The sequence below is a fragment of the Pinus tabuliformis genome, chromosome 6, assembly GCF_031772625.1.
Source record: "Pinus tabuliformis cultivar Carrire ecotype Pingquan chromosome 6, CPIR1, whole genome shotgun sequence".
Taxonomy (NCBI): Eukaryota; Viridiplantae; Streptophyta; class Pinopsida; order Pinales; family Pinaceae; genus Pinus; species Pinus tabuliformis.
Genome location: NC_142292.1, coordinates 674,957,573 through 674,982,795, shown reverse-complemented (window position 1 = coordinate 674,982,795; position 25,223 = coordinate 674,957,573). Strand labels below are relative to the sequence as shown.

The 25,223-nt window shown below is 36.4% G+C and overlaps 1 protein-coding gene across 1 annotated transcript; it reads left to right on the top strand.

The window, feature by feature from the left end:
- Positions 1–1,569: 1,569 nt before the first annotated feature.
- On the top strand, positions 1,570–3,183 carry LOC149260438 (GDSL esterase/lipase At4g01130-like). Its single transcript, XM_089459072.1, has 5 exons — positions 1,570–1,825; positions 1,938–2,129; positions 2,253–2,422; positions 2,564–2,825; positions 2,921–3,183. The coding sequence occupies exons 1-5, from the start codon at positions 1,570–1,572 to the stop codon at positions 3,181–3,183; spliced, it is 1,143 nt and encodes a 380-aa protein (XP_089315198.1).
- The last annotated feature ends 22,040 nt before the right edge of the window (positions 3,184–25,223 follow it).

Here is a 25,223-nt window from a genome sequence, read left to right as displayed (position 1 = left end):
GCTCACACTTGTGCATATATATAATTATTATCAATTCTTTCACATTTATACAACATAAGTAGGAAAATGTGCTTCCATAATTTTAAATCTAGAGTAAGCTAAAGTATGTACACCTCTTAATCTTTTTATTCAACAAACCAGAGATTTCATATACCATTTTTGGTATCCTGCACCAATACAAATCAAATAATATTCACATTAAAAAAATTACATTTCTAAAAATTTAATCACTTTAAATTTACCCAAAATTAATATAAAATTATTATAATAATATTTATTTTCCATATTTCTCCACCCCTCTTTTAGATAAATCCAAAATTATTTTACTTTACCTTAATTTCCCAATTTTTTTTTCCAAAACACATTAAAATAGTGTCTCTGTTAGGATATATGATAAATGTCTCTCTAGTTATATGATAAATTCAAATTCAAAATTAAAATGCAAATTATATTAATTTTCGATTAAATAATTCAAAAGGTATATTAAAAAATATTAAGATAAAAATAAGTTCCCAAACATAATATCATAACAAAATATGTAAAACATTTTTAAAAATTTTCATGGATTTTCGTGTAAACATATGTTTCTTTCTTGAGTTGTTATTTCCAGAGAGAAAAAACTTCGTTTGCGACATACCCGGGGCTCATTCGCATCCAATGTGATGCCCTTTTAGGCTTATACTGGTCACGTGTTTCAAGATTGGGGTTCTAGTGTTGAAAGTTTGGAGGGGATTGGGGCATTGGATATGTGGGGTATTTAAATTGTGTTTTCAATTAGGGCACTGTGTAGTTTAATTTTTTCCTTTTATCTTTATAAATATTCATAATTAGGTGGTACTAAAATTTAAGATAAGAATAAATTTTGTGAAATAAGAAGATTTATAAATGGGTTAGAGATCACAAACCACTCTGTAGTTTAGTTTTTTCCTTTTATCTTTATAAATATTCATAATTGGGTGGTACTAAAATTTAAGATAAGAATAAATTTTGTGAAATAAGAAGATTTATAAATGGGTTAGAGATCACAAACCACTGTGTACTGAAACATTAAAATCTCGTTTTTAAAAATGGTGTCGTGACATTTCCAATAAGATGTTATTTCCAAAGAGCAATTATAATTCTTTATCTATTTAATTTTCTCAATATTTGGTTCACACGTTGAAAGAAATTGCTTAGATATTGCTTAGATATACATTACATCAGCTAATCATGTAAAGTTTGACAGTAGGTATTGATTTACCCTACTAAATTATACCATTTATTCCTCCCATATGGACAATTTGATCATAAAAACTATTATTATAACAGATTACCTAAAATTTTCCTTTACTTTGACTCCCAAAGCCACGGTCCATCGCATTGAAATTTGCCCATGAATTCTATAAATGCATCACAATAACGAAGAATATCTAAGAGTGTTCGGATCACTATATCTTCTGTCATTCTTGTGTATCAAGCTCTCAGCCTGTCAACCTCAACGCTCAAGACCTTGCTTTCTGATCGTTTGTTTTCTTCTTTCCTTCTATTGAATTTTATCATCGTTGTTGCGTTTGTATTTGATCTTCCAGAATGGATCGCTGCTACTCTCATCGATTATTGCTTTTACGTGGGTTAATTCTGATGGTATCCCTGCTGCCAATACCTTGTCACTGCCGCTGCAACTTTCCTGCAATATTTAACTTCGGAGATTCCACCTCTGATACCGGCGCTATTCACTTTGCTTTCCCGTATCACGAAGCTGCAGAAAATCCTCCCTATGGACAAACTTTCTTCGGCAGACCTGTATATCGCTATAGTGACGGGCGCCTGTCTATTGATTTCTTCGGTGTGTTGTTAATTACAGCCTGCATTCAATATTTAAGTATATTTTCAATTTTCAGATCGAAGTATACCAAACATTGATGAATTTATGATAATGTTTTTTGATTCTAATACAGCGACTGCTCTGGGACTACCGTACCTGAGTCCATACATGCAGAGTGTGGGCTCTAAGTATTGGCAGGGAGCCAACTTTGCAGCCTCTGGTGCAACTGCCAATGACATCAATTCCTTCATTGCTCCAATTTCTCTGGTTGTTCAGATCAATCAGTTCAAGGTATTCAAGCAGCAGGTCACGTCTGGCACATCAGGTAATTAAGACAATTTTCATGGCTAATTTACTATAAATTCTAACAAACACCTATGTAGAGTATTGTTGCATCTAATGTAGATGGAAACATTTGGTTGGTATCATTTTTCTTTTCTGGGTATAGGTGCTCAAATCTCTCTTCCAAGAGCAGATGCATTTGAGAAGGGAATTTACATGATAGAAATAGGAGGCAATGACTTCAGCTATGGGTACAAAAATCTCAATTTGAGTCCAAGTCAGCTGAAGCAGAGCCTTCTTCCCAACGTGACCAGATCTGTTACAGCTGCTGTGCAGGTACTATTGATCTCATTATTATATCAATATATAGATTGGGCAGATTGATAAAAGAATTGTTGATTAATAATTTCAAACTAATATTTCTCATAATTTAACTACTAATTGTAAAATATCATGATGATTGTGCAATTGATCCAGGAGCTATACAATGAAGGTGCGAGGACAATTTTAGTAAAGAACGTTGGGCCTCAAGGTTGCCAACCCTTCTGGCTCTCTCTTGCCCCTAATGATTTTGACAAGAATGGCTGCTCTATTTCCTTCAACGATGCAGTCCAATACTACAACAATCTGCTCAGACAAAGTCTTTCAAACCTGCGAACGCAGCTCAACGGTGCAAATATCATCTATGTTGATAATTACAACATGGTCCTTGACTTAATAACTAACCCTTCCACCTATGGTGCGCACTGCAAAATTTATCAATATAGATCATTTTATTGTGTATATAGATCATTTTATTGTGTTATGATCTAACACCGATGTGAATGCATGCAGGGTTCAATCAAACCACTAGAGCTTGTTGTGGAGTGGGAGGAAATTATAATTATGATGCCAATATTTGGTGCGGAAGCACTGGGATTATCAATGGCAATGTTGTGAAGGCAGAAGCCTGCGCCGATCCGGCCTCTTATATCATTTGGGATGGAGTTCACTGGACCGATCATGCCAACAGACTGATCACCCAAGCGATACTGGAAGGCAAATACTTCGAACCTGCATTCTCCATTGGAAGTCAGTGTGATCTACAGCCATTTTGATCAACATTGAATTCAGCCAGAGTTAAAAAAGAAAAGAAAACAGATTACAGAGCCGAATTCGAAGATGAAAGATTTCGTGAATTTTATGGCCTTGCAATATCTCAAAGTTTCCTTCTTCCTCATTTGTTATGAGCAGGGTGACACTAGACCGTACTGTTTTTAATCCCACATGCGAATATGTGAGCTGTTTTTCCAATGAGGGCATCAGTTGGTGTAAAAAACTGTTAGCTTAGAACAAAGCACGCGCGCGGTAGAAATTTGAATGCTCCAGCGATGGATTGTTTTAATTTTTGTAGTTGTCCTTAAATTAAAATTATCTAGCCTTTCTTATTTATCAACTATCGAAATATAAGTGTCTTTTTTTCCAAAACAGAAAAACGCTTTCTGATTAATAAAAATTAGAAAGTACAATAAAACAGAAACGAGAAACTATTAGTTCGTTCTGGAAATAAGAAAATATAATAAAACAGAAACGAAAAACTATTAGTTCGTCTTGTCTTTAACCAGAAACAATTTTATACTCGATAAAATACCAGTTCTTATTATGATTAATCATTGCTCTAACCTGCAGTGTTGGATAATTTCTATTACATATTTCTCAAGCAGTTTTTAAATCATTTGCAAGTGTATTCAATTAAATCAGAATGTGTGCAGATCGTAGAAATGATATAGAGGCAAATTATTTGAAGAAGATATTGTTGGGATCTGAGCTGCAACCTTTTTTTTGAGAGGTTATTTGTTTTTTTATTTTGTCACTGATAGATGTGAGTAATGGAAACTCCTATTTCATAGACCATAGAAAAGTAAATGCTGCCTGACATGCAAGGTAGATAGCTTTCGCGCTCTCTCGAGGCTGTTATCTGGATTCGCGTGGTGTCACTCAGAGGGCGAAAGCTATCTGCCTTGCATGTCAAGGAGCATTTACTTTTCTATGGTCTATGAAATAGGAATTGCCTGTGAGTAATGAAGACAGAGTTGAAAGCTTGGAGTAGGTTTTAATTCAGCATTTCCATGTATTTCGGTTTGATGAATTTATTGTGTCTTTATTGTTTGCTCAATTTATAATGGATTTGCAGGACTTGAATGCAGCATTTTGTTAGACCAATCTATAATGGATTTGCAATCCCAAAAAAATAAGAGTTAAGATTTCAAGACAAAATACACAGAAAATGACTCTAGAGCGCAAAGAGCTCTGCTCCTGAATTAGATCAAAAACCTCATTGCCAATCAAGATTTAGTTAGATAACCATTCCGCATACACAGGAGTAAAAAAAACACTATAAAAATACCCGCTGGGAAAGGAAAACCAAATATTACCACGAAGTGAAGGGCTTGGAAAGGTCGATTGGTTGACAGGAGAGTATTCTATTAGATTTCCCTCAAACCGTGTGAGGGAAATCTTGGGGGTAAAAAAGATAAATAATGGAAGTGAACATGTTAAGAAAATAAATACTCGTTGCGTCGATTGATTGACAGGAGAGTATTCTATTAGATTTCCCTCAAACCGTGTGAGGGAAATCTTGGGGCTAAAAACAATAAATAATGGAAGTGAACATGTTAAGAAAAGAAATACTCATTGCATTATGTAGGACATTCTAATGCAACATACCATTTCAATATGTCACAACTAAATGGTGTTTTATCTAAAATAATTAGATATAGGAAATGGAAAATCATATGATCCAATTTAAGGGGTTTAACATCTATTTTTAGCTAAAATCCATTAATTGTTCCAACTACATAATAAATCATATTTTCGCAAAAAAAATTTAAAAATAGAAATGAAATAAGTATGAAGTAAAATTAAATTAAATGTAAACCACTTCCATGTATTTGGTAGTGAAACATGTGCTGATGTTGCTAATAAGAAAAAGTAATCATTATAATGAAAAAGTGAGTAATTTTTTTTGTTAAATATTCTAAAGATATAAAATGATATATATTTTTTCAACCTAATTCCACTGAAATTATTGTTAGAAGATATGCTAATCTTGCTGAATGACTTTTGATTTGCAACTCTAATTTGACAATTGTGCTATCCTAAGCCTACAATCCATCTTTGACATCTATGAAATATTGTATTTCCAACTTTTATATTAATTATTATACTCTGGTTTCTTCTTTGGATGGTGATCCTGAGGAGAGAATCCTCCTCGACCTTCTCACCTTTCTCTAGTTGGTTCCACTGAATATTAATTTACAATGGCCTCGTCACTTCCAAAATTGTTTTGTTTAACATGAGAAACAATACATGTTCCTATACATGAACACTGTATATTGGTACAAGTGTCAAAGACCTATGATCAACAAATAATTACAAAAGATTCTATCCATTCAAAGTGGGACGCAAAAATAATCAAGAATATAATTTCTTAATGAAAAATGATATTTGGGATCTTTTAGCTTCTTAAAAAGGAAGAAAACTTGTAATATGTAGACATGATGTAAATGGGTGCATGGAAATAACTATGCATCGAATAGAAGTCTTAGAGGAAATAAGGCCTAATTGGTCGCCAATAGATTTTTTTTTAGGAATTTATTTATTATAATGAAACATTTTCCCTTATATCCAAGTGGATTCCATCTAGTGTAGGTTAATCAAATGAATGTTTATTGTATTTTTTGCATGTATATTTTTAGGAAGAAATTTGTGAACAATTTCTTGGATATGTTTAGATTACTTTAGCCTTGTATTTTATCTTAAGAAATTTTTCTATGGTCTTAAGAAATTTTAGTGATTTTTTTTTTTTCGATAAAATAGATAACTTTTTTTTTAATACTAAATTTTCTAAATGTAATTCTAAACCTAGTGTCTATATTAATAAATATATGGCAACCATATCACATGTTTTTTTGTTGATGAATTCATTTTCATTGGTAGTGAACTCAAGATTTGAAACCAAGTGAAATACAACCTTAAGGAGAATTTTGGAATGAAAAACTTAGATCATTTGAATTATTTGATTTCCCTCCAAGTATTTCAAACCAAAAAATTCATTTCCTTTTACTAGTCTAAGCATGGGTCTAACCTTCTTTTCTAGGTTCACATGGAATATTTCAACTGAACCCCATCTCCCTTATGATCTAAACTTAGAATTATTTTCACTTGTACTACATTTGAAGGACATACTAGTTTATACCATAAATCAGTTGGCAATGTTCTTTTTATGTTGTTTATGTCTCCTAGTATATGCAAAGAGCGCATCTGAGATAAAACTAATAAAAAGGGTTACTTCTGCATATGTAGGGCATAGTTTGGTTTCAGATACATTACAATTTAAGGATGACTCTATTGGTTCATTTCATTAATTTTGATTGGCTAGTGACCTTGATGACTACATGTTTACTACAATCTATGTTTTCAATTTTGTTTTTGGACCTATTACTTAAGATCATGAGAAGTCATAAGATCATGTTTTTACTTTAGTAGAAGAAATGTATTGAGTTAAATATAATGTAAGTCAGGAATCCTTATGACCTCAAGTGATTATTTCAAAGCTTGGATACTAGAAAAAATATTAGGCCACACTTGTGTGCGGTAGTAAAAGTTCCATCAAGCTTGCCAAATATCCATTTCAACATTAATGAAATAGACAAAATGAGATATGCATGCCATTCATTAAAAAAATTACAAGATCACATTCTTGAAGTGATTTTCCCTACATATGATGATGTTATGAACATTTTAACAAAGACTCTTACGGAAGTGAAGTTTTATACTTTAATTTACATGAGGATTTTATGAAGTTATTTTTACGGTGGGATAAAGACTAATTCCCCCTTCCCTTCCTTCCTATTTCATATTCGTAAATTATTCAATTCTATCACAAGTTATTCTTAGGTGGGAGAGTTAGTATATTTGGATAATTATGACTTATTTAAGGTCATCTTGGTTTATTGTGTCTTTGGGTAAAGTTTTTGACATAGTATCCATTTGTAGTTGTGCAATTTAATGGTAATAGTATCTTCTATATGTAAAGTGATCTAACATTTCATTTTCTCCTTAATACTAATTGATATATTTATCCGTGGATTAATACTTAATTGGTCCATAATATCTATTTAAAGAGCTTGGATGGACATTTGTTGATAATTGATTATAATTAATTGATGTTATTTTTCATTTTGTATCAATCATATTTCTTTAAGTGGCTACATTAAATATCATGATGGACTATTTCCCTTCTTGAGGGTTTTAGCTACATATCACATTGCTCTACTTATTTCTAATCAATTTTTGTCAGAAATTTCTTAATGTGTTCAACTTATGGACAAATACTCCATTTTTCGAACAATTCTACTGGAATTTGGACATGTCTATGACTAGTGTATCCCTTCCATTCAAGCTAACATGATTTGATATATCTCTTTCATGAGATGAGTTGGTCTCTAAATGGGAAATCAAAGATTTTTGGTTGCTACTAATATAATTTTTTCCAACTTCTATGATCAATTTAATGCCCCACTATATAATAAATTTGGTGTATCCAACCTCTTTGGCCTTTTTGAAATTTCAAAGATATTTTCCATAAGTGGCTACATTAAATATCATGTTGAAGTCCTTGCCCAATATCTAGGGAACTATTGCATGTCTATCTCTGAGTTCTACCAGAGAATCCAGAAATTTGATTTTATCATCCAGTCTTTGCGGCCCATAGAGATTCGTGACCAAGTAAGTCATGCTGTCTCCCACAGGTTGTATAACCACTGATAAATAGTTCCTAGATGCCTCAGCATCTATTATGCCAATCTTGTGGGGGTTCCAAAGAGTGAGTAAGCCTCCAGTTGTATTATATGCTTTAACTTCAAGAAATTCATATTTATTGAGCCACTTACTATTAAGTTCTCTGATTTTTTGAATGGAACATTTAGTTTCCTAGATAAAGATCATATACGGAGCCTCTTGTTTCATTCTATTGCTAAGTAATCTTTGCTTCCTTTTATTACCTAAACCTCTGATATTCCAAGATGTGAACTTCATCATTAAATATTTGTAAAGGAGTAACTAGATAGGTCTTTCATCTTACCTGAATCAATCATTAGCTTTCCACATTCCATCAGTAGCTCATTCTGCTTTTTTCTTCCTCTTTTCTTTCCTGGGTTTCTGGGAGCTAGTCCTGGTGTAGATTTCATAGATTTCACTCCTTCGTTGTCTGATCTTTCATTGTTGCTTTGTTTTTCTGTCCCTTTGTCCTGAGTTTTCCATAGGAATAGCTAATATACTCTATTGAACTCTTGTTAAGGTAATGAGTCTACCCCTCCCATGGTTCCCTGTTTCAAAAATCCTTCCAGATCTAGGTTTTCTCTATCCAGAATCTCCTGCAGTTCCCAATCCTCAGTTTCCATCTCACTTTGAATAATTTCTTGATCCATCTCCAGTTCTTCATTATATGGCATTACTTATTTATGTTTAGTAGCATCCCGTGCTTGTTCCCTATTCTCTTCTTTCTCATTTTTTTCTGAGTTTCTTTCCATTACCTGATCTTCCTTTGATATTGCCTCCTCTTCTTTGAGAACTTGGAACCTGTTCAGATTGGCCTATTGTATTTCTGTTTGTTGTTGTTTTGGCCCCCTTTTGCCTCCTTTTCCTTTGTGTCCCACTTTGTGAATGTTTTTAGTATCTTTCATAGTGGTTGCTTTGTATTTGTTCTCTATTTTGCTAAGGGGACAGTCTCTAAAAAGCTGCCCATGCTCATGGCATCTACCACATCTAAAGGGAATATGTTCATAATCTATTGTTTGTACCCATTCTTCATCAAAAACTTCCAAGATGACCTCGCCTGGTAGGGCTCCTGAAAGATCCATCTCAACACATATTCTTGCGAAGGAGGTGTATTTTCCATGTCTGGTGGCTTCAGAGGCTTTAACAAAATGTCCTAGTTTGTTTCCTATGGTAGATAATGGTTCCTCTTGCCAATAATCAAGAGGAAGGGAGTAGAGTCTTACTGAGACCGGCACCGAGGTAAAAGTCTCTCTCTCTGGAACAAAATTCATCATCCACGGTTGCATATAGAGGCCCGCTGCTGCATAGAAGTAGGGTCCTCCTTCAAACATTCTGTTTTTATCCTCAATATTTGTGAAGACCACAGTGAAAAAACCTTTTGACCCAAGGTGTAGGTCAATGCTTCCTTTCGGTTTCCAATGATATTTGATCCATGTTTGTAGTGCCTTTTTAGTGGGCCATAATCCTATGAATTTACGAATGATAGCATACGTCCGCATGTGATCTCTGTGCACCTGCAGGGCAGGATCATTTAAAACAACTCTAGGAGTGACCTCAGCTTTGGGTTTGCAGGGCCCCTTTTGTGCCTTGTTTTCTAATCCCTATATTTTGTCTTCTTCCTCCTTATCTTTCGTGCCGTTGTCATCTCTTGGTTTGGTGACCTCCTGATCCCCTTCCATATTTGTATCCCTGTTTCCTGTATGTCCTCTAATAGGTTCTAAAGGTTTCTTGCCCCTGCTTAGAAACCTGCAACCCTAGTTGTTTGATGTTTGTTGTTCTCTCCAAAGTTGTCCTAAAATATCTACCAACTAATTCAGGTGCCACATCTTTTCATTCTATTCTACACAGAGAAATATTTCCAATGTCGCAAGAATCGCTTCAATCAGAGTCCGTATGCAAAAGTTATGCCACTCTGAAGTTGACCTTCCTATTTTCACACCTATACTTTGGGTGGATGCTGTGTCAAGCCCCATTATTCATGGAAAATGGCCTGGCCACATGTTTGTGATGTAAAATATTATAGAAGAGACTATTTTGTAACTCTAGTTAAGAGTTGATGTAGTCAAACTGAACCACTAGTATGCTATCGGGTTGTGTTATAACTGGGCCACTAAGAGGAAGAGGCATTCCATTCTTTCAAGAGAATTTTGTTCCATAGTTGAGAAAAGATAGCCAGGAGAGGTAGGGGGTAGAGCATACAGAGAGGATTTGTGCACCGTAGTAGCCCATGAGCCACAGACATTACTTCTTTGTATCTGCAGCCATATTTCTAGACAGAGAAAGAGAGGGAATCAACCTCACCTTCCAGCTAGGTTTTCTCCTAAAAGGGTTTCCCAAAGAGCATATCTTGTGTATTATTTATGTGTTAGATTATTTTTTAGTTCTCTTCTTCTCTACTTGATTTACTTTTACATGCATGCACTAATTACAGTTAATTTTACAGATCTAGAAATTAAATAAAGTTGTAATAGTGTAGAATCTTAGATTTTTTAATATAATATTATTGGTTTTGTTGTGACAAACTATCAAGTGGAATATGCACAAAATTTTACGGATCATTTGGTATCAGAGCAGGTATATTTGGGTATTTTGTGGATATTACAGTGTTAAAATTGGGAACTAGGGCCAAACTCCATGTGGGTTAGCTTATTTGTGGTAGCTGATATTTTTATTGGATCCCTCTCGTCGAGAGGTGTAGGATTGATCTAAATATCATCTAATTCTGATAAGTATTTATGGAGATATGAATTTATTTTGATTATGGAATTGTTATCAAGCCAACCAACAATTTGAGTAGGCTCAGAAGCCCAATAGACGTGACTATTCATCATCTATGATTTTAGTATAAATATGTGAGGACTTTAAGTCATTTTGGACATACATTATTGATGTGATCTCCTCCTCTCCACGTCTTGGGTTTTTGGGGAAGGAGAGACACAAAAATAATACGCTGGCCTAGCTACAGATGCCCTAATCTAGCGCAGTCATGAATACATCTATACATAGTAAAAGTGATACTATAACTCGTTGCTCAGGAGAGGCCTAATACGTTGTTCATGGAGACACACTTATATGCTGTTCATGGTTACGCTATTCATGGAGTCACACTTATATGTTGTTCATGGTTACGTTGTACAGTCAACGTGATGCCCAAATTACACAGGGCAAAGATCCTTACACACAGTTAGACTCCATATAGATGTAGTGTAATCTATGTATCGTGTCAATACATGAAGCCGCAATCAATGCACAATCATGGTGATAAAGCCGCAGAGGGTAGCTGCATTAAAGGTGAAGTAAAGCCACAATCAATATGTAGCCGCAGTGATAACAAGCATGCAGAGCCGCAGGCAATAATACAACGCAACAAGATATATATATTCATAGGCAATGGCAATATATATATATATATATATATATATATATATATATATAGAAATATATATATATATATATATGCAGGCATTGGAAATATATATATATCTATCTATATATATATATATATATATATATATATATATATATATATATGTTGGAAATGAAGATATATATATATACTAAGCAATATATGTATGCACAGGAGGGATATCCATGCAGTTACGCATAGATATGGAAACCCTATACGCTGAGCAGGCAATGAACATCCATGCAATCATTTACGCAGATATATATATATATATATATATATATATATACGTCATAAAGAAAATGAATCCTCATTTTATGTGGGATAGTTCTAGGGTTTGGCCGTGTCCTCGGATAGGTTAAGAATTCGCTAAACTAAATCGGCATAAACAACCAGCTATGAATCCATGATGAGATAAGGGTTCAATGAAGAGATTTGTAGTATACGATAGTCTCAACATGTTTCAAAGAACAGTGACAAGCATCATATATATGTATATAAGCATGATCAATAATGGAACTACATTATGATGTAAAGGGTTGCATGATCACGATGATCTAAAGGGTAGCATGATCAGACAATGAGACTGCATGCTAATGTATGAGGCAGCATCAATGAGATTGCATGTTGAGGGATGAGACAACTGATGATGTATGATGCAGCATAATGGGCATGAGTAGCATGATGATGAATAGGGATGCATAATGATGGAAGATGCATAATAATGGGCAACATGATGATGAAAGCTGATGAGATGGTGCTACACAGTAAGGTGTGGTAAATGGATGAAATGGATAGGTGAAGCCATCACCTTGGAGAATCAGTTGAAGTATAATATCTTCCACTGATCTCAGGTATCATCGTTATAAGAGATGATCTATGCTCAGATCTAGATAAGTCAAAATGTTGACTTCTATTGTAAATGTACTCTATCTCTCTCTACTAAACTTTGAAGAACATGAAAGAAGAATTGATCAAAGGTTTCCCCACATTGGGGTTTTTCCCTGGCTAGCACCACATCTTCTATCCTCTTGTCTTGGCTTGTCTTATGCGATTTATATTTATGTTCTATTTGCAGTTTACTTTAATGCTGATGTGATTTCTAATTTGGAAAAGATATTGGAAAATTAAAATAAATCGCCCTAGCATAGAACATACCTAAACTTAACATGGTATCAGAGTTGAGGTGAAGATAGTTGGGACAAGACAAAAGGACCAATGGGTTCCTCATAATTCATCCAGGGTGAAGTCGAAGCAGAGAATATTATCAGACTAGCGTAGCGGAAATTTCTGATGGCCTACCTAAATATCACTTCATTGGGAAGTTTGGATCTAAGGATGGAAGGAAATGCAGATGCCTTGGTTACAATAAGTTTGGCCCGTATGCGAAGGAATGTCTGAATGGTAGAGATGTGGGTCATCAAGGACACAGCTGACTCTTCAGAGAAACCAAGGAACTCCAAGCTCTTCATCAGATAGATGGGTACACTCTCTAATTTGGTAGAGATGGGTGGAATTATACTTGGAGCTGATTCCACCTATCCTGGAAAGGATGTTGGGAATGTTATCCCTCAATTGGACGAGAGTAACTTGATTCATTTATAGAAAAAAAATTATGTACCTAATCGCAAGAAGAACTTGGTGTCCATTTCAGCAATGGAAGTCAAAGGTTTAGGGTGGCACTCATCGATGGAAAGGTACGTGTTTGAAAATAGATTTTTCAAATATCTTTTTGAGTTTAGGGTTGTATCAAGTTGCAGGAAGTCCACTGGGAACCATGTCCATTGACACAACACTGAAGGTTTGTAAGTTAGATCGTGAAAATAATACTTGAATTCAAAAAGAATGAAGGTACATGTTTGAAATGTACCAAAGGAAAATATTACGAGGGGGACCATTCCCCTCATGCAACAGGTCCACAGGTTTGGAACAACCTGAGGAGTTTGAGATTCATAATCGGGAATATCATGTATACAGGTGAAAGAAAGCCCTCTATGGATTGAAGCAAAACACCTCGGGCGTAGTATGAGAGCATTGATAGCTGTCTGATGAAGCTGAGATTCACTAGGAGTGAAACTGATCCAAACCATTACTCAAAGGTTGTGGATGATAGACCTCTCATACCGGCGCCTATGTCTTATAGGTGCAGACCCTCTCATTTGAAGGAGACAAAGGGAGTTGGATTCTGAATGTGGAAAGATAAATTGCAAGCTTGTGTGACTACCTCGAGGATCTTAACTTTCAGAAGTTACATGGTAGTGATGTCGAACCAGATTTGAGAAATGCCTCTAAGTTTCATAAACTCATTTATGTTGATGTTCTTAGTGAACCTCCATCCGGACATATGTTTTGAAATTAGTATGCTGAGCTCATATTTGGTTGAGCTTCATTGGATTGGTGCTTAGAATATTCTGAGACATCTTCAGGGCACAATCTCTCATGGATTGAGATAAACTGCTGAAATATTTCAAATGTTGAGTGGGCAGACAGTGTGGAGGATCACTAGTGCACTTCTCAGTGCTGGTTCTCCTTGGGATCTGCTTCGATATCTTGGTTGAGTAGGAGGTAGAAGTCAGTGGCTTTGAGCACCGCCGAGGCAAAGTATATTGCTGCTAGCATGGCTACCTGAGAGGCAGTTTGGTTACGAAATCTCTTTAGTGAGCTGTTTGGATACCACTATGCAGCAGGATAATTTGTTCTCCTGTGAGGTCTAGATGATGTGTTCTCCATGACGATTATGTAGCAGGATAATTAGTTCTCCTATGAGGTCGGGATGATGTGTTCTCCGTGACGATTATGTAGCAGGATGATTAGTTCTCTTGTGAGGTCTGGATGATGTGTTCTCCATGACGATTATGTAGCAGGATGATTAGTTCTACTATGAGGTTTGGATGATGTGTTCTCCATGACGATTATGTAGCAGGATGATTAGTTCTCTTGTGAGGCATGGACGATGTGTTCTCCATGGCGATTATGTAACAGGATGATTAGTTCTCCTGTGAGGACATGATTGATTAAGTTCTCCTGTCGAGGCATCCTACCCATGCAGTCTGGGACTCATGGGAAGTACCTCTCGTCTAATCAATGAGCAGGGAAACGAGGATAGGGACCATAGTAGTACCGATGGACGCATTATTGTATCTACCGCACTCCCTATGCTAGGATGACCTTCATTGATCTGGGATCAATTATACTAGTCTGGGACCAGTTGTAGGAGTTTTACCTACTATGACGCTGACTTCAAGTCGGTTGAGACTGGTCTGGGACTAGTGGTACATACTCTAAGACTGACTTTGGGTTAGTGTAGGACTGGTCTGGGACTAGTGAGAGTGGTACATACTATGACGCTAACTTCAGGTCAGTTAAGACTGGTCTGGGACCAATATTACATACTCTGAGACTGACTCCAGGTCAGTGTAGGACTAGTCTGGGACTAGTGAGAGTGTACGTACTATGACGGTGACTTCGGATCAGTTGGGACTAGTCTGGGACTAGTGGTACATGCTCTGAGATTGACTTTAGTTCATTGTAGGACTGGTCTGGGACCAGTGAGAGTGGTACATACTATGACGCTGACTTCTGGTCAGTTGAGACTAGTCTGGGATCAGTGGTACACAGTCTGAGACTGATGATACTAGTCTGGGACCAGTGGTAGGAGTGGTACCCACTATGACGCTGACTTTGGGTCGGTTGAGACTGGTCTGGGACCAGTAGTACGCACTATGAGACTGACTTTGGGTCAGCGGAGAATGGTATGACTCATTCTTGATCAATTCTTCTTCTTCATAGTTTAGCAGAGCTAAGTTGAGCAGAGCAGAGCCAGGAGAGCTGAGTAAAGCAAAGCAGAGCCAATAGAGCTAAGAAGAGTAGAGTAGAGCCAACGGAGCTGAGCCGAGAAAAACAGAGCTATCAGAGCTGAGCAGAGCAGAGCATAGCCAACATAGCTGAGTAAAGATGGGTAGAGTAGTGCAGGGCACTGATGGCAGAGATAGTACAGTCGTACATATGGATCATCGGATGGAGTTCTCCTTAGATGAGAGGGAGTGTTAAAATTGGCAATTAGGGCCAAACTCCATGTGGGTCATCTTATTTGTGGTAGATAATATTTTTATTGGATCCCTCTCATTGATAGGTGTAGGATTGATCTAAAGATCATTCAATTCTAATAAGTATTCATCAAGATATGAATTTATTTTGATTATGGAATTATTATCAAGCCGACCAGAAATTTGAGTAGGCTCAGAAGCCCAATAGACATGACTATTCATCATCTACATTTTTAGTGTAACTATGTGAGGACATGAAGTCATTTTGGACATACATTATTGACGTGATCTCCTCCTCTCCACCTCTTGGGTTTCTGGAGAAGGAGAGACACAAAAAGAATATGTTGGCCTAGCTATAGATGATGCCCTAATCTAATGCAGTCATGAAGACATCTATACACAGTAAAAGTGATGCTCTAACTCGTTGTTCATGAGAGGCCTAATACGCTGTTCATGGAGACACACTTGTATGTTGTTCATGGAGTCACACTTGTATGTTGTTCATGGTTATGCTGTACAGTCAACGTGATGCCCTAATTATACACAGGGCAGAGATCCTTACACGCAGTCAGACTCCATATGGACGCAACGTAATCTATGTATCGGGTCAATACATGAAGCCGCAATCAATGCACAGTCATGGTGATAAAGCCGCAGAGGGTAGCTGCATTAAAGGTGAAGTAAAGCCGCAGTCAATATGCAGCCGCAGTGATAACAAGCACGCAGAGCCGCAGGCAATAATACAACGCAGCAAGATATATATATTCGCAGGCAATGGCAATATATATATACGCAGGCAGTGGAAATATATATATATATATATATATATATATATATATATATATATATATATATATATATATATATATATATATATATAAATATATATATATATATATATATATATATATATATATATATATATATATATATATATATATATATATATAGATATATATATATATATATATATATATATATATATATATGCTGGAAATGAAGATATATATAATATATATATATACGCTGAGCAATATATGTATGCACAGGAGGGAGATCCATGTAGTTACACACAGTTATGGAAGCCCTATACACTGAGCAAGCAATGAACATCCTTGCAGTCATATACGCAGTTATACATCATAAATAAAATGAATCCGCATTTTATGTGCGATAGATATAAGATTTGGCTACGTCCTCGGATAGGTTCAGAAACAGCTAAACTAAATCAGCATAAACAACCAGCTATGACTCAATGATGAGATAAGGGTTCAATGAAGAGATCCTTAGCATACAGCAGTCTCAACATATTTCAAAGAAAAGTGACAAGCATCATATATATGTATATAAGCATGATCAATAATGGAACTGCGTTATCATGTAAAGGGCAGCATGATCACGATGATCTAATGTTAGGCCCCTATACTACTAGTGTAACCCCTTATTGTTATTAGTACAACCCCCTTATTATATTTTTATACCCATGTAGTCCCCATATTGTTACTATTGTGCCCCATAGAAGCCCACTATTGTTATTATTATGCCCTTACATTATTATTGTTATGTCGGCTCTAATTATATTATGATCCCTTAGACTCCTATATAAAGAAAGGAGGTATTTTCATTTGTATCATCCAAGAATTTTTCGTTTGTGTAATGTAAAGGAGGTTGCCTCCTTGAAGAGGCTGAATTCTAAGGCGTTCAACTATCCTTTCTATCTTTTTGTGAGTTGGTTTCATAACATCTAAAGGGCAGCATGATCAGATAATGAGATTGCATGCTGATGTATGAGGCGACATCAATGAGACTGCATGCTGATGGATGAGACAGCTGATGATGTATGATGCAACATAATGGGCATGAGCAGCATGATGATGAATAGGGCTGCATAATGATGGAAGATGCAGAATAATGGGCAACATGATGATGAAAGTAGATGAGATGGTGCTACACGGTAAGGTGTGGTAAATGGATGAAATGGGTGAATCCATCACCTTGGAGAATCAGTTGAAGCAGAATGTCTTCAACTGATCTCAGGTATCATCGTTATAGGAGATGATCTATGCTCAGATCTAGATAAGTCAAAATGTTGACCTCTGTTGTAAATGTTCTGTCTCTCTCTTTGCTGAACTTTGAAGAACATAAAAGAAGAATTGATCAAGGGTTTCCCATAATTGGGGTTTGTCCTTGGCTGGCACCACATCTTGTGTCCTCTTGTCTTGGCTTGTCTTCTGCAATTTATATTTATGTTCTATCTGTAGTTTACTTTAATGCTGATGTGATTGCTAATTTGGAAAAGATATTGGAAAAATAAAATAAATTTCTCTAGCATAGAACATACCTAAACTTAACATGCAGGGATATAGATCAGCGGGGCTGAAAATCATAAAACCCTAATCATGGGTGATGAATCTGTAAACAAACCTTGTGATTATGCAGAGGTGAGGTTTTCACGGCTCAAAGAACAAGTCGCAGATATAAATCGCAAGGTTAACCTATTCATTGTAGACCTAAGAAATAAGATGGGGATACTTGGAGAAGAAAGGGGTTTGAATGTAGAGGACAAATCAGAAGGGTAGCGAGAGATCAAGAATATGCAAAGAACTAGACGAAGAAATAACCCAAAAAATATCAACCCAGTTCAAGTTCCATGAACCAATACCTGTTTAAAGCGGAAGAAAAATTTGATATCAAGCCATATCACGACAAGCTCGGCGCTCTGAAGTTGAACCACTGATTGCAACAATTGGAAGTTTATTTCTGTGTCCATCAGATTGAGGAAGGGTAGAACATTTCATTTGTGTGGCTAAAACTAGAGTGCCATGCACTGACTTGGTGGGAGAGCCACAAAGAAACCCTAAGGTTGTAGGGAGAACCTCTAATGACTAAGTGGGAGGATTTCAAAATCATCATAAAGTTATAGTTTTATCCTGTTGGATACATGGAAGACCAGTGGATCCAGCGGCATTACTTCAGGCGAAAACCGGGCCAAAGCATGCAGGAGTACACCACAGAATTAAGAAAGATGGCTATAATGTTGGGTATCTCCCCAAAGAACCCAGATGTACTCCTCAAGTATTTTGGGGGTTTGCACTGCCATATGTGTGAGCAAGTGATGTTGTTCAAGCCCAAAACGATGGATGAGGCTTGTGTATAGGCACAATACCTGGAGAACATAGGCCTAAAAAGAGCGCAATCAGTGGATCAAAGCAAAAGGAGCAATAAGATGCTTAGAAGGAGGGGAAGAAGAAGAAAAGGGGGGAAATGATAAAAAGATGATAGCCACAACACACCAGTGAAAAGATTCTAGTAATGACTACAACTAGTGCAACGTTGATCGCCATACAGAGGAGATGTGTTGGAAATTGCATCCATAGCTAAACCCAAGGAACAAGAAGAAAGATAATAAGAAGAAAAATCTCATGGCCACTGATTCAAGTGACCAACTTGAAAGAAGCTCGGACAGGGATGAGAAAACTGTTTGTATGTTAGTGCAGAAGGAGGTGAATCTGAGTATCCTCAGCAACAAGAAGAGAAAGTAATGACCAAATTCTTCCATGTAACAATGCATGTCAAGAAGATGAATATTGATGCTCTCTTTGACTCAGGATCGCATGAAAATCTTATTGTAGTAGATCTGGTCAAGAATTTGGGGCTGGAAGTTTGTCGTCATCCAAATCCATATCCATTGGGATGGGTACATAAGGATTCAAAGCTAAAGGTAACAAAACAGTGTAAAATTAGATTTGGTACCAATACTATCTCATCAAGGATGAAAAATCATTCATCATCAATGCACACAAAGGCAAGTAAAAAATTTCACTAGTAAGTGCAAACCAAGCCAAGAAATTGATCAGTTCCAACAAGAAGTATGTCTTATTATTTTTAAGAGAAAACTAGTCCATATAGGAGATAATAAGAGGCAAGGCATCCCTAGAGTGGTGTACTAAGAAACAAAAACAACAATTGAAGGAGTTGTTACAGACATACAAGGACATGTTCTGAGAGCCTAAAGGGATACCCCCTAAGAGAGAACTGAAGTACGAGGTCTTGCTATTTACAGACTCCCCATTGACAAATATTGGACTTTACAGATAGTTTGTTATAGAAGCAAGTGAGGTGATGAAACAGTTTCAGCAGCTACTAGAGCAGGGTGTCATTCGACCAAGTACATCACCATGTGGGTCACCCATCATCATTGTGCCAAAGAAGGATGGGACTTGGCGAATGTGTATATATTACAGGGCATTGAATAAAATCACGCTCAAGAAAAGATACTCCCTACCCAGGATAGATGATCTGCTAGATCATTTGCAGCAAGCATAGTATTTCACCAAGCTGGACTTGAAGTCTGGATATCACCAGGTTCGAGTCAAAGAAGAAGATACATGGAAGATCGCCTTCAAAAATAGGAAAGGTTTGTATGAGTGGTTATTTATGCCATTTGGCCTATGTAATGCACGAGCTACATTTATGACATTGATGAATGATGTACTACCCCCTTTTATAGATTCATTTGTTATTGTCTATTTGGATAACATACTCGTACTATATAGTGCTAGCTGGGAGGAGCATATTTCGCATTTGGCGTAGGTGCTGGAAACATTGAAGAAGCACCAACTACTAGAAAATGTCAAGAAGTGTGAGTTTTCATAGCAATCCTTAGTGTATTTGGTATTTGTGATTGGTTGAGGAGAATTGAAGATAAATCCTTCCAAGATGGAGGCCATCATGAAATGGTCAGCACTTACTAATATTATTGAGGTTAGGAGTTTCAATGGAGAAAAAGAGTACCTGAGGAAATTCATAGCCTCGTTTTTAGTGGTAGCGGCACCACTCCATGCCATAATAGCAAGTGGCGAGAGTCTCCAGTGGGGAAAAGGTCCACTGAAGGCTTTGGATGAGTTAAATAAGGAGTTTAGTGAAGCTCCAGTTCTAGCATTACCAAACTTGCAATGACCCTTTGAAGTGGAGACAGATGTGAGTTGGTATGCTATGGGAGTTGTCTTGATGAAAGGAGGAAGACCTGTTTGCTACACTTATGAATTATTTCATGGGGTAGTTCTTAACTACCCTACCTATGATAAGGATCTCTATGCCATGGTGTAATATATGGAGAAGTGGAATCACTATCTGATGGGAAAGGAGACAATATTCCACATGGATCACTAGTTGTTATAGTACCTATAGGTCTAGAATAAGCTACAAAAGACCTGGCATTATAAGTGGATGGGGATTTTACAGTAGTTTCATTTGGGGATCAAGTATAAGAAGGGAAACACAAACAAGTTGGTTGATATGCTTTCAAGACCACCCACATTAAATATTATAGCTTTGGGGTCTCTTATGCACATGGAGCCATTCACCCATGATACATACAAAGAGGCATATTCATAAGATGAGGACTTCAATGAGGTGTATCAACAGTTACACAGTCAGAGTCATGTGCACGATGGTGACAACACCGTTGACTACCATCTGTAGGATGGGTTACTATATAGGCTTGATAAGCTATGTGTTCCTAAAGGTGATTGCTCGTAGTTGATTAGAGAGGCTCACACCTCCAAGGTTGTAGGGCACTTTGGTGTAGAGAAGACTGTGGCTAACTTGTAGAGGTATTAGCCCAAGATGCAAGAAAAAGTAGCTAGGTTCATAAGAGGATATATGCTTTGTTATATAAACAAGCCTAGCAACAGGAAACAGGGTATGTATTATCCCTTACCTGTACCTAGTCGTCCTTGGGAAAGCATTTCCATGGACTTTGTGGGAGGTTTACCAACAACTAGGAAGGGACATGACTACCTGTTCATGGTAGTTGACAGGTTCAACAAGATGTGTGTTCTAATGCCCTGTAAAAGGATCATCAGCAAAAAATAAGAATAAAACTTGTTCTTTGGACAGGTCTAGTACACTTTGGGATACCAAGGAGCATCATTTTAGACAGGGATACAAGATTTTTCAGTGCAGTCTGGACCACATTGTGGGAGAATATGGGCACAAGGTTGAAGAGATCTACAACATTCCATCCACAGACAGATGGGCATATAGAAGTAGTCAACATGACTTTGGTGCAACATCTGAGGGGTTACAACCAGAAGCATCCAAAGGCCTGTGATGAAAATCTGGTATATATACAACATTCTTATAACAGAGCAGTCCACACTTCTATAGGAAAGTCTTCATTTGAAACTTGTTTTGGATATTTTCACCTTCACCTTTGGATATTTCATATGGGCAACAAGGAGGAGTGACGGAAGACCTAATAGGAGATGCTTTGAGGGCTGAAAATTTTATAGATAAGATCAGGGTTATCCATATGTAGGTATAGGAAACACTGTAGAAGTCGTAGGAGAAGCATAAGGCCAGACATGATCAACACAAAACATAGAAATAATTCAAGGTAGGAGATAGAGTATGGTGACAGTTGAACAAGGAGAGGCTGCATCGACCTCGTAATAAAATTAAGGCTCTCAGATACGGTCCCTTTGAGATAATGGAAAAGGTGGGTGATAATGCCTATCAACTCAGTTTACCACCATATATGCACATTTACTCAGTTATAAATGTGGAGAATTTGAAACTCTATGAGCCTTCCATGCTAGATGAGGAAGAGGAACAGGTCCTACCTTTTGTGTAGGATTAGGAACTAGACGCTCAAGTAGAGTTGACAGAAGATACAATTTTGCAGAAGAGGTCCAGAATTACAAGACAAAGGCAACAAGACCTTTGGCATATTGGGTTGAAGGGACAACTTCCAGGCAAAGCTAAATGGTACACCAGAGAGAAGGTGGAGGAGAAATTTCATCACCTCATTCGGTAAAATCTTTTGGGAACCAAAATCCTCCAAAAATGGGGAAGTGTGATCAGAATTCAACCATTATATTGTTTTTCATCCATATTTATGCATTTGGAGTGGAAAAAGTGGAGGAATTATATCACGGGACCATTTTTACTGGTGGGATCCAGTTTGGCAAAACGGGGTCTGAGGTCTTCTGGGATCGTTTTGAGGCATCAAATGACAATTTTTGTGGGCAAAACTTTGTCTCTTAAGTGCCACAACTTTTCATTCTATTCTACACATAAAAAACTTTCCAACAACACAAGAATCACATCAATCGAAGTCTGTATGCAAAAGTTATACCACTCAGAAGTTGACGTTATTGTTTTCACACGTATAGTTTAGAAGGATGTTGTGTCAGCCCCCATTATTCATGGAAAAGGGGCTAGACATGTGTTTGTGATGTAAAGACTCGAGACGATTCTATTTTATAACTCTAGTTAAGAGTTGATGTGGTCAAACTTAACCACTAGTAGGCTATTGGTTTGTGTTATAACCGGGCCACTAGGAGGAAGAGGCATTCCATTCTTTCGAGAGAATTTTGTTCCATAGTTGAGAAAAGATAGCCAGGAGAGATAGGAGGTATAACACACATATAGGATCTATTGACTATAGCAGCCTACGGGCCATAAACATTACTTGTTTGTATCTACAACCATATTTCCAGATACATAAAGAGAGCAAAGTTTCCTCACCTTCCAGTTGGGTTTTCTCCCAAAAGGGTTTCCCAGAGAGCATATATTGTGTATTATGTGTGTGAGAGATTATTTTTTTGTTCTCTACTTCTCTTCTTGATTTACTTTTACATGCATGCACTAATTACAGTTAATTTTATAGATCTAGAAATTATATAAAGTTGTAATAGTGTAGAATATTAGATTTTTTAATATAATATTATCAGATTTGATGTGACAAATTGTCCAGTGAAATATCCCCACGTATTGTAGACTATTACATGCATAACAAGGGGGGGAAGTCCCCATGTGCAAGAATTTGGGGGAAGCACCGTCCCAAAAAAAATTGGGCAATATTTTTGTATATGTTTTGGCTATTTTTGGCATACAATTTAGCTAAAAGTGATTTTTTGGTCCATGGTGCTTTTTTTCATGGTTTTGAATTTTAGGTAAGGAGCTATGGTTTTATTCTAATCCAAGGTAGATTATTAGAAATTTATGGATGTCATAGGACATATATGTTGTATTTTAACATTGTAAAAAAGAATACATCTTGAAAAAATTGGTTGGTGTTCCTAGTTTTTAGTTTCCATGATAAAATACCTGTGTTTATGTGTGTGTTTGTCATTGCATTTTTTCTATTTTGTTAATAATTTATTTGCAGTAATTAATTGTATAGGGTTCAAACCTACATTGTTCTCTCGTTTTTTTTAAGGAAAGGAAATTTAAAATATTTTGAGATCAAAGCTCCTTGGGTGGTGATGTATTGGAAAAAAAAGTCTATGTTTTATAAAGGAAATGGTATTTATCTGGCCTTGATCTTAGGATGATTAAATCTCACACCTAAGCATCACATTTTTTGCAATCTCTTCCTGTCACTAGTTCATGTATCCTCTTGTTCCCCACCTGTAATTTTAGCTTCTCACGGTCCATCTATCTAGTCTCCTCCCCCACATCCTTTTCAAGCAAAATTTGCATTCCACTTGGAAAATAAATCTAGGGAAAGCATGTATTGGGGGTTTCTTTCACAAAAATGGTGGGTAGGTGCCCTTTTATTATATGGGATCCATGGGACATGACACCAGTTACACAACTAATTTTTTTCCTCTTGAGATGAGTCTCATCCATGCTTCTCAATAGGTTTTCCCCGAACTTGTCATTGAAGGGGAATTTCAGATGGTAGTTAAAATTTTCAAACACATAATGAATGGGTTCAGTCCTAGAAAACCCTCCATTATCTAGAATTTGGAAAAATATTTATTACACATTATCTCTCTCATCTCTTGGCTCAACATGATCTTTACATCCCATGTGCACAAATCAACATACAACGGGGAAGTTTGCCTTACCAATGTTGGTTGTGAAATTCTAGACATAATATTGGTAGAGAAATGGCCTATCCTTCCTATAATTTTCATCAATAGGATTCCTATGCTTTACTCATTAAGGATTATGACTCCTTGGAAGGTGTGATAAATGGTGATGTACAATGTTTATGAGGGGACAACTCACTATCACTCAACATAATGGAGGAGAATGGTGTAGTTTATATCCTCCCCCACAACGAATCAATGTGTGATGGATGCCATTGTGCTACTTAGGTGAATTCAATACCATACTTACTACATGTAGATGCCACAAAGAGTGAGGGACCTTGGGCTTAATTGTATTTGGCACTTCTAGATGTGTTTCATGATAGTTGTGAGTACTATGGAGTTATTACAAGAACTATTAATATAGCCTTTCTAATCTATTTTTTACTCATACAACCTATTTTTTATATGTTGGGGAAAGTTTACCTTTGACCCATCTATGTCTTTGGGAATTCTATTTCTCTATAGAGTGGCTTTTTTCTAGGAGAAGGACCAAGATCTTTTGCTCCCTGAATACCCCTCCTATTAATGGAATTTTGACGTCAAGTGGGTCTCAAAAGAAAAAAAATGTGCTAAAAGATCTATATTTAAAAGAACAATAGGATTTAAGATGATAATGTCATCCCCAAGTCTAAATATTTTGGAGGAAAGGGAAGAAACTACTTTTTTTAATTGTATATTTGTCTTATGTTCTTTAAGATTTACTCAAATATCAAGTGTAGATATCTTGGACATGGAATTAAATTCGACATCCAATGAGTATGCACTCTGCACACTTCTGAGTAGACCAACATAAAAAAATTTGAAAATATAGAGTATTTTCATGTAGTTTCATTTTTTTTAGTGTGGGTCTACTCAAAAGTATGCATAGTGGGTAATTGTTGGATGCGGAATTTAATTTAACATTATGAAGGTATATACCCTTGACATTTGAGTAAACTTATAAGGTAATAAGCCAAAAATAAAATTTAAAAAAAAAA

Excerpts from the sequence above, each read along its gene's own strand:
- LOC149260438 (XM_089459072.1), top strand. The coding sequence starts at position 1,570 with ATGGATCGCTGCTACTCTCATCGATTATTGCTTTTACGTGGGTTAATT. Across the intron at positions 2,130-2,252 it reads GGTCACGTCTGGCACATCAG|GTGCTCAAATCTCTCTTCCA; the intron begins GTAATTAAGACA and ends TTCTGGGTATAG. Across the intron at positions 2,826-2,920 it reads AACTAACCCTTCCACCTATG|GGTTCAATCAAACCACTAGA; the intron begins GTGCGCACTGCA and ends GAATGCATGCAG.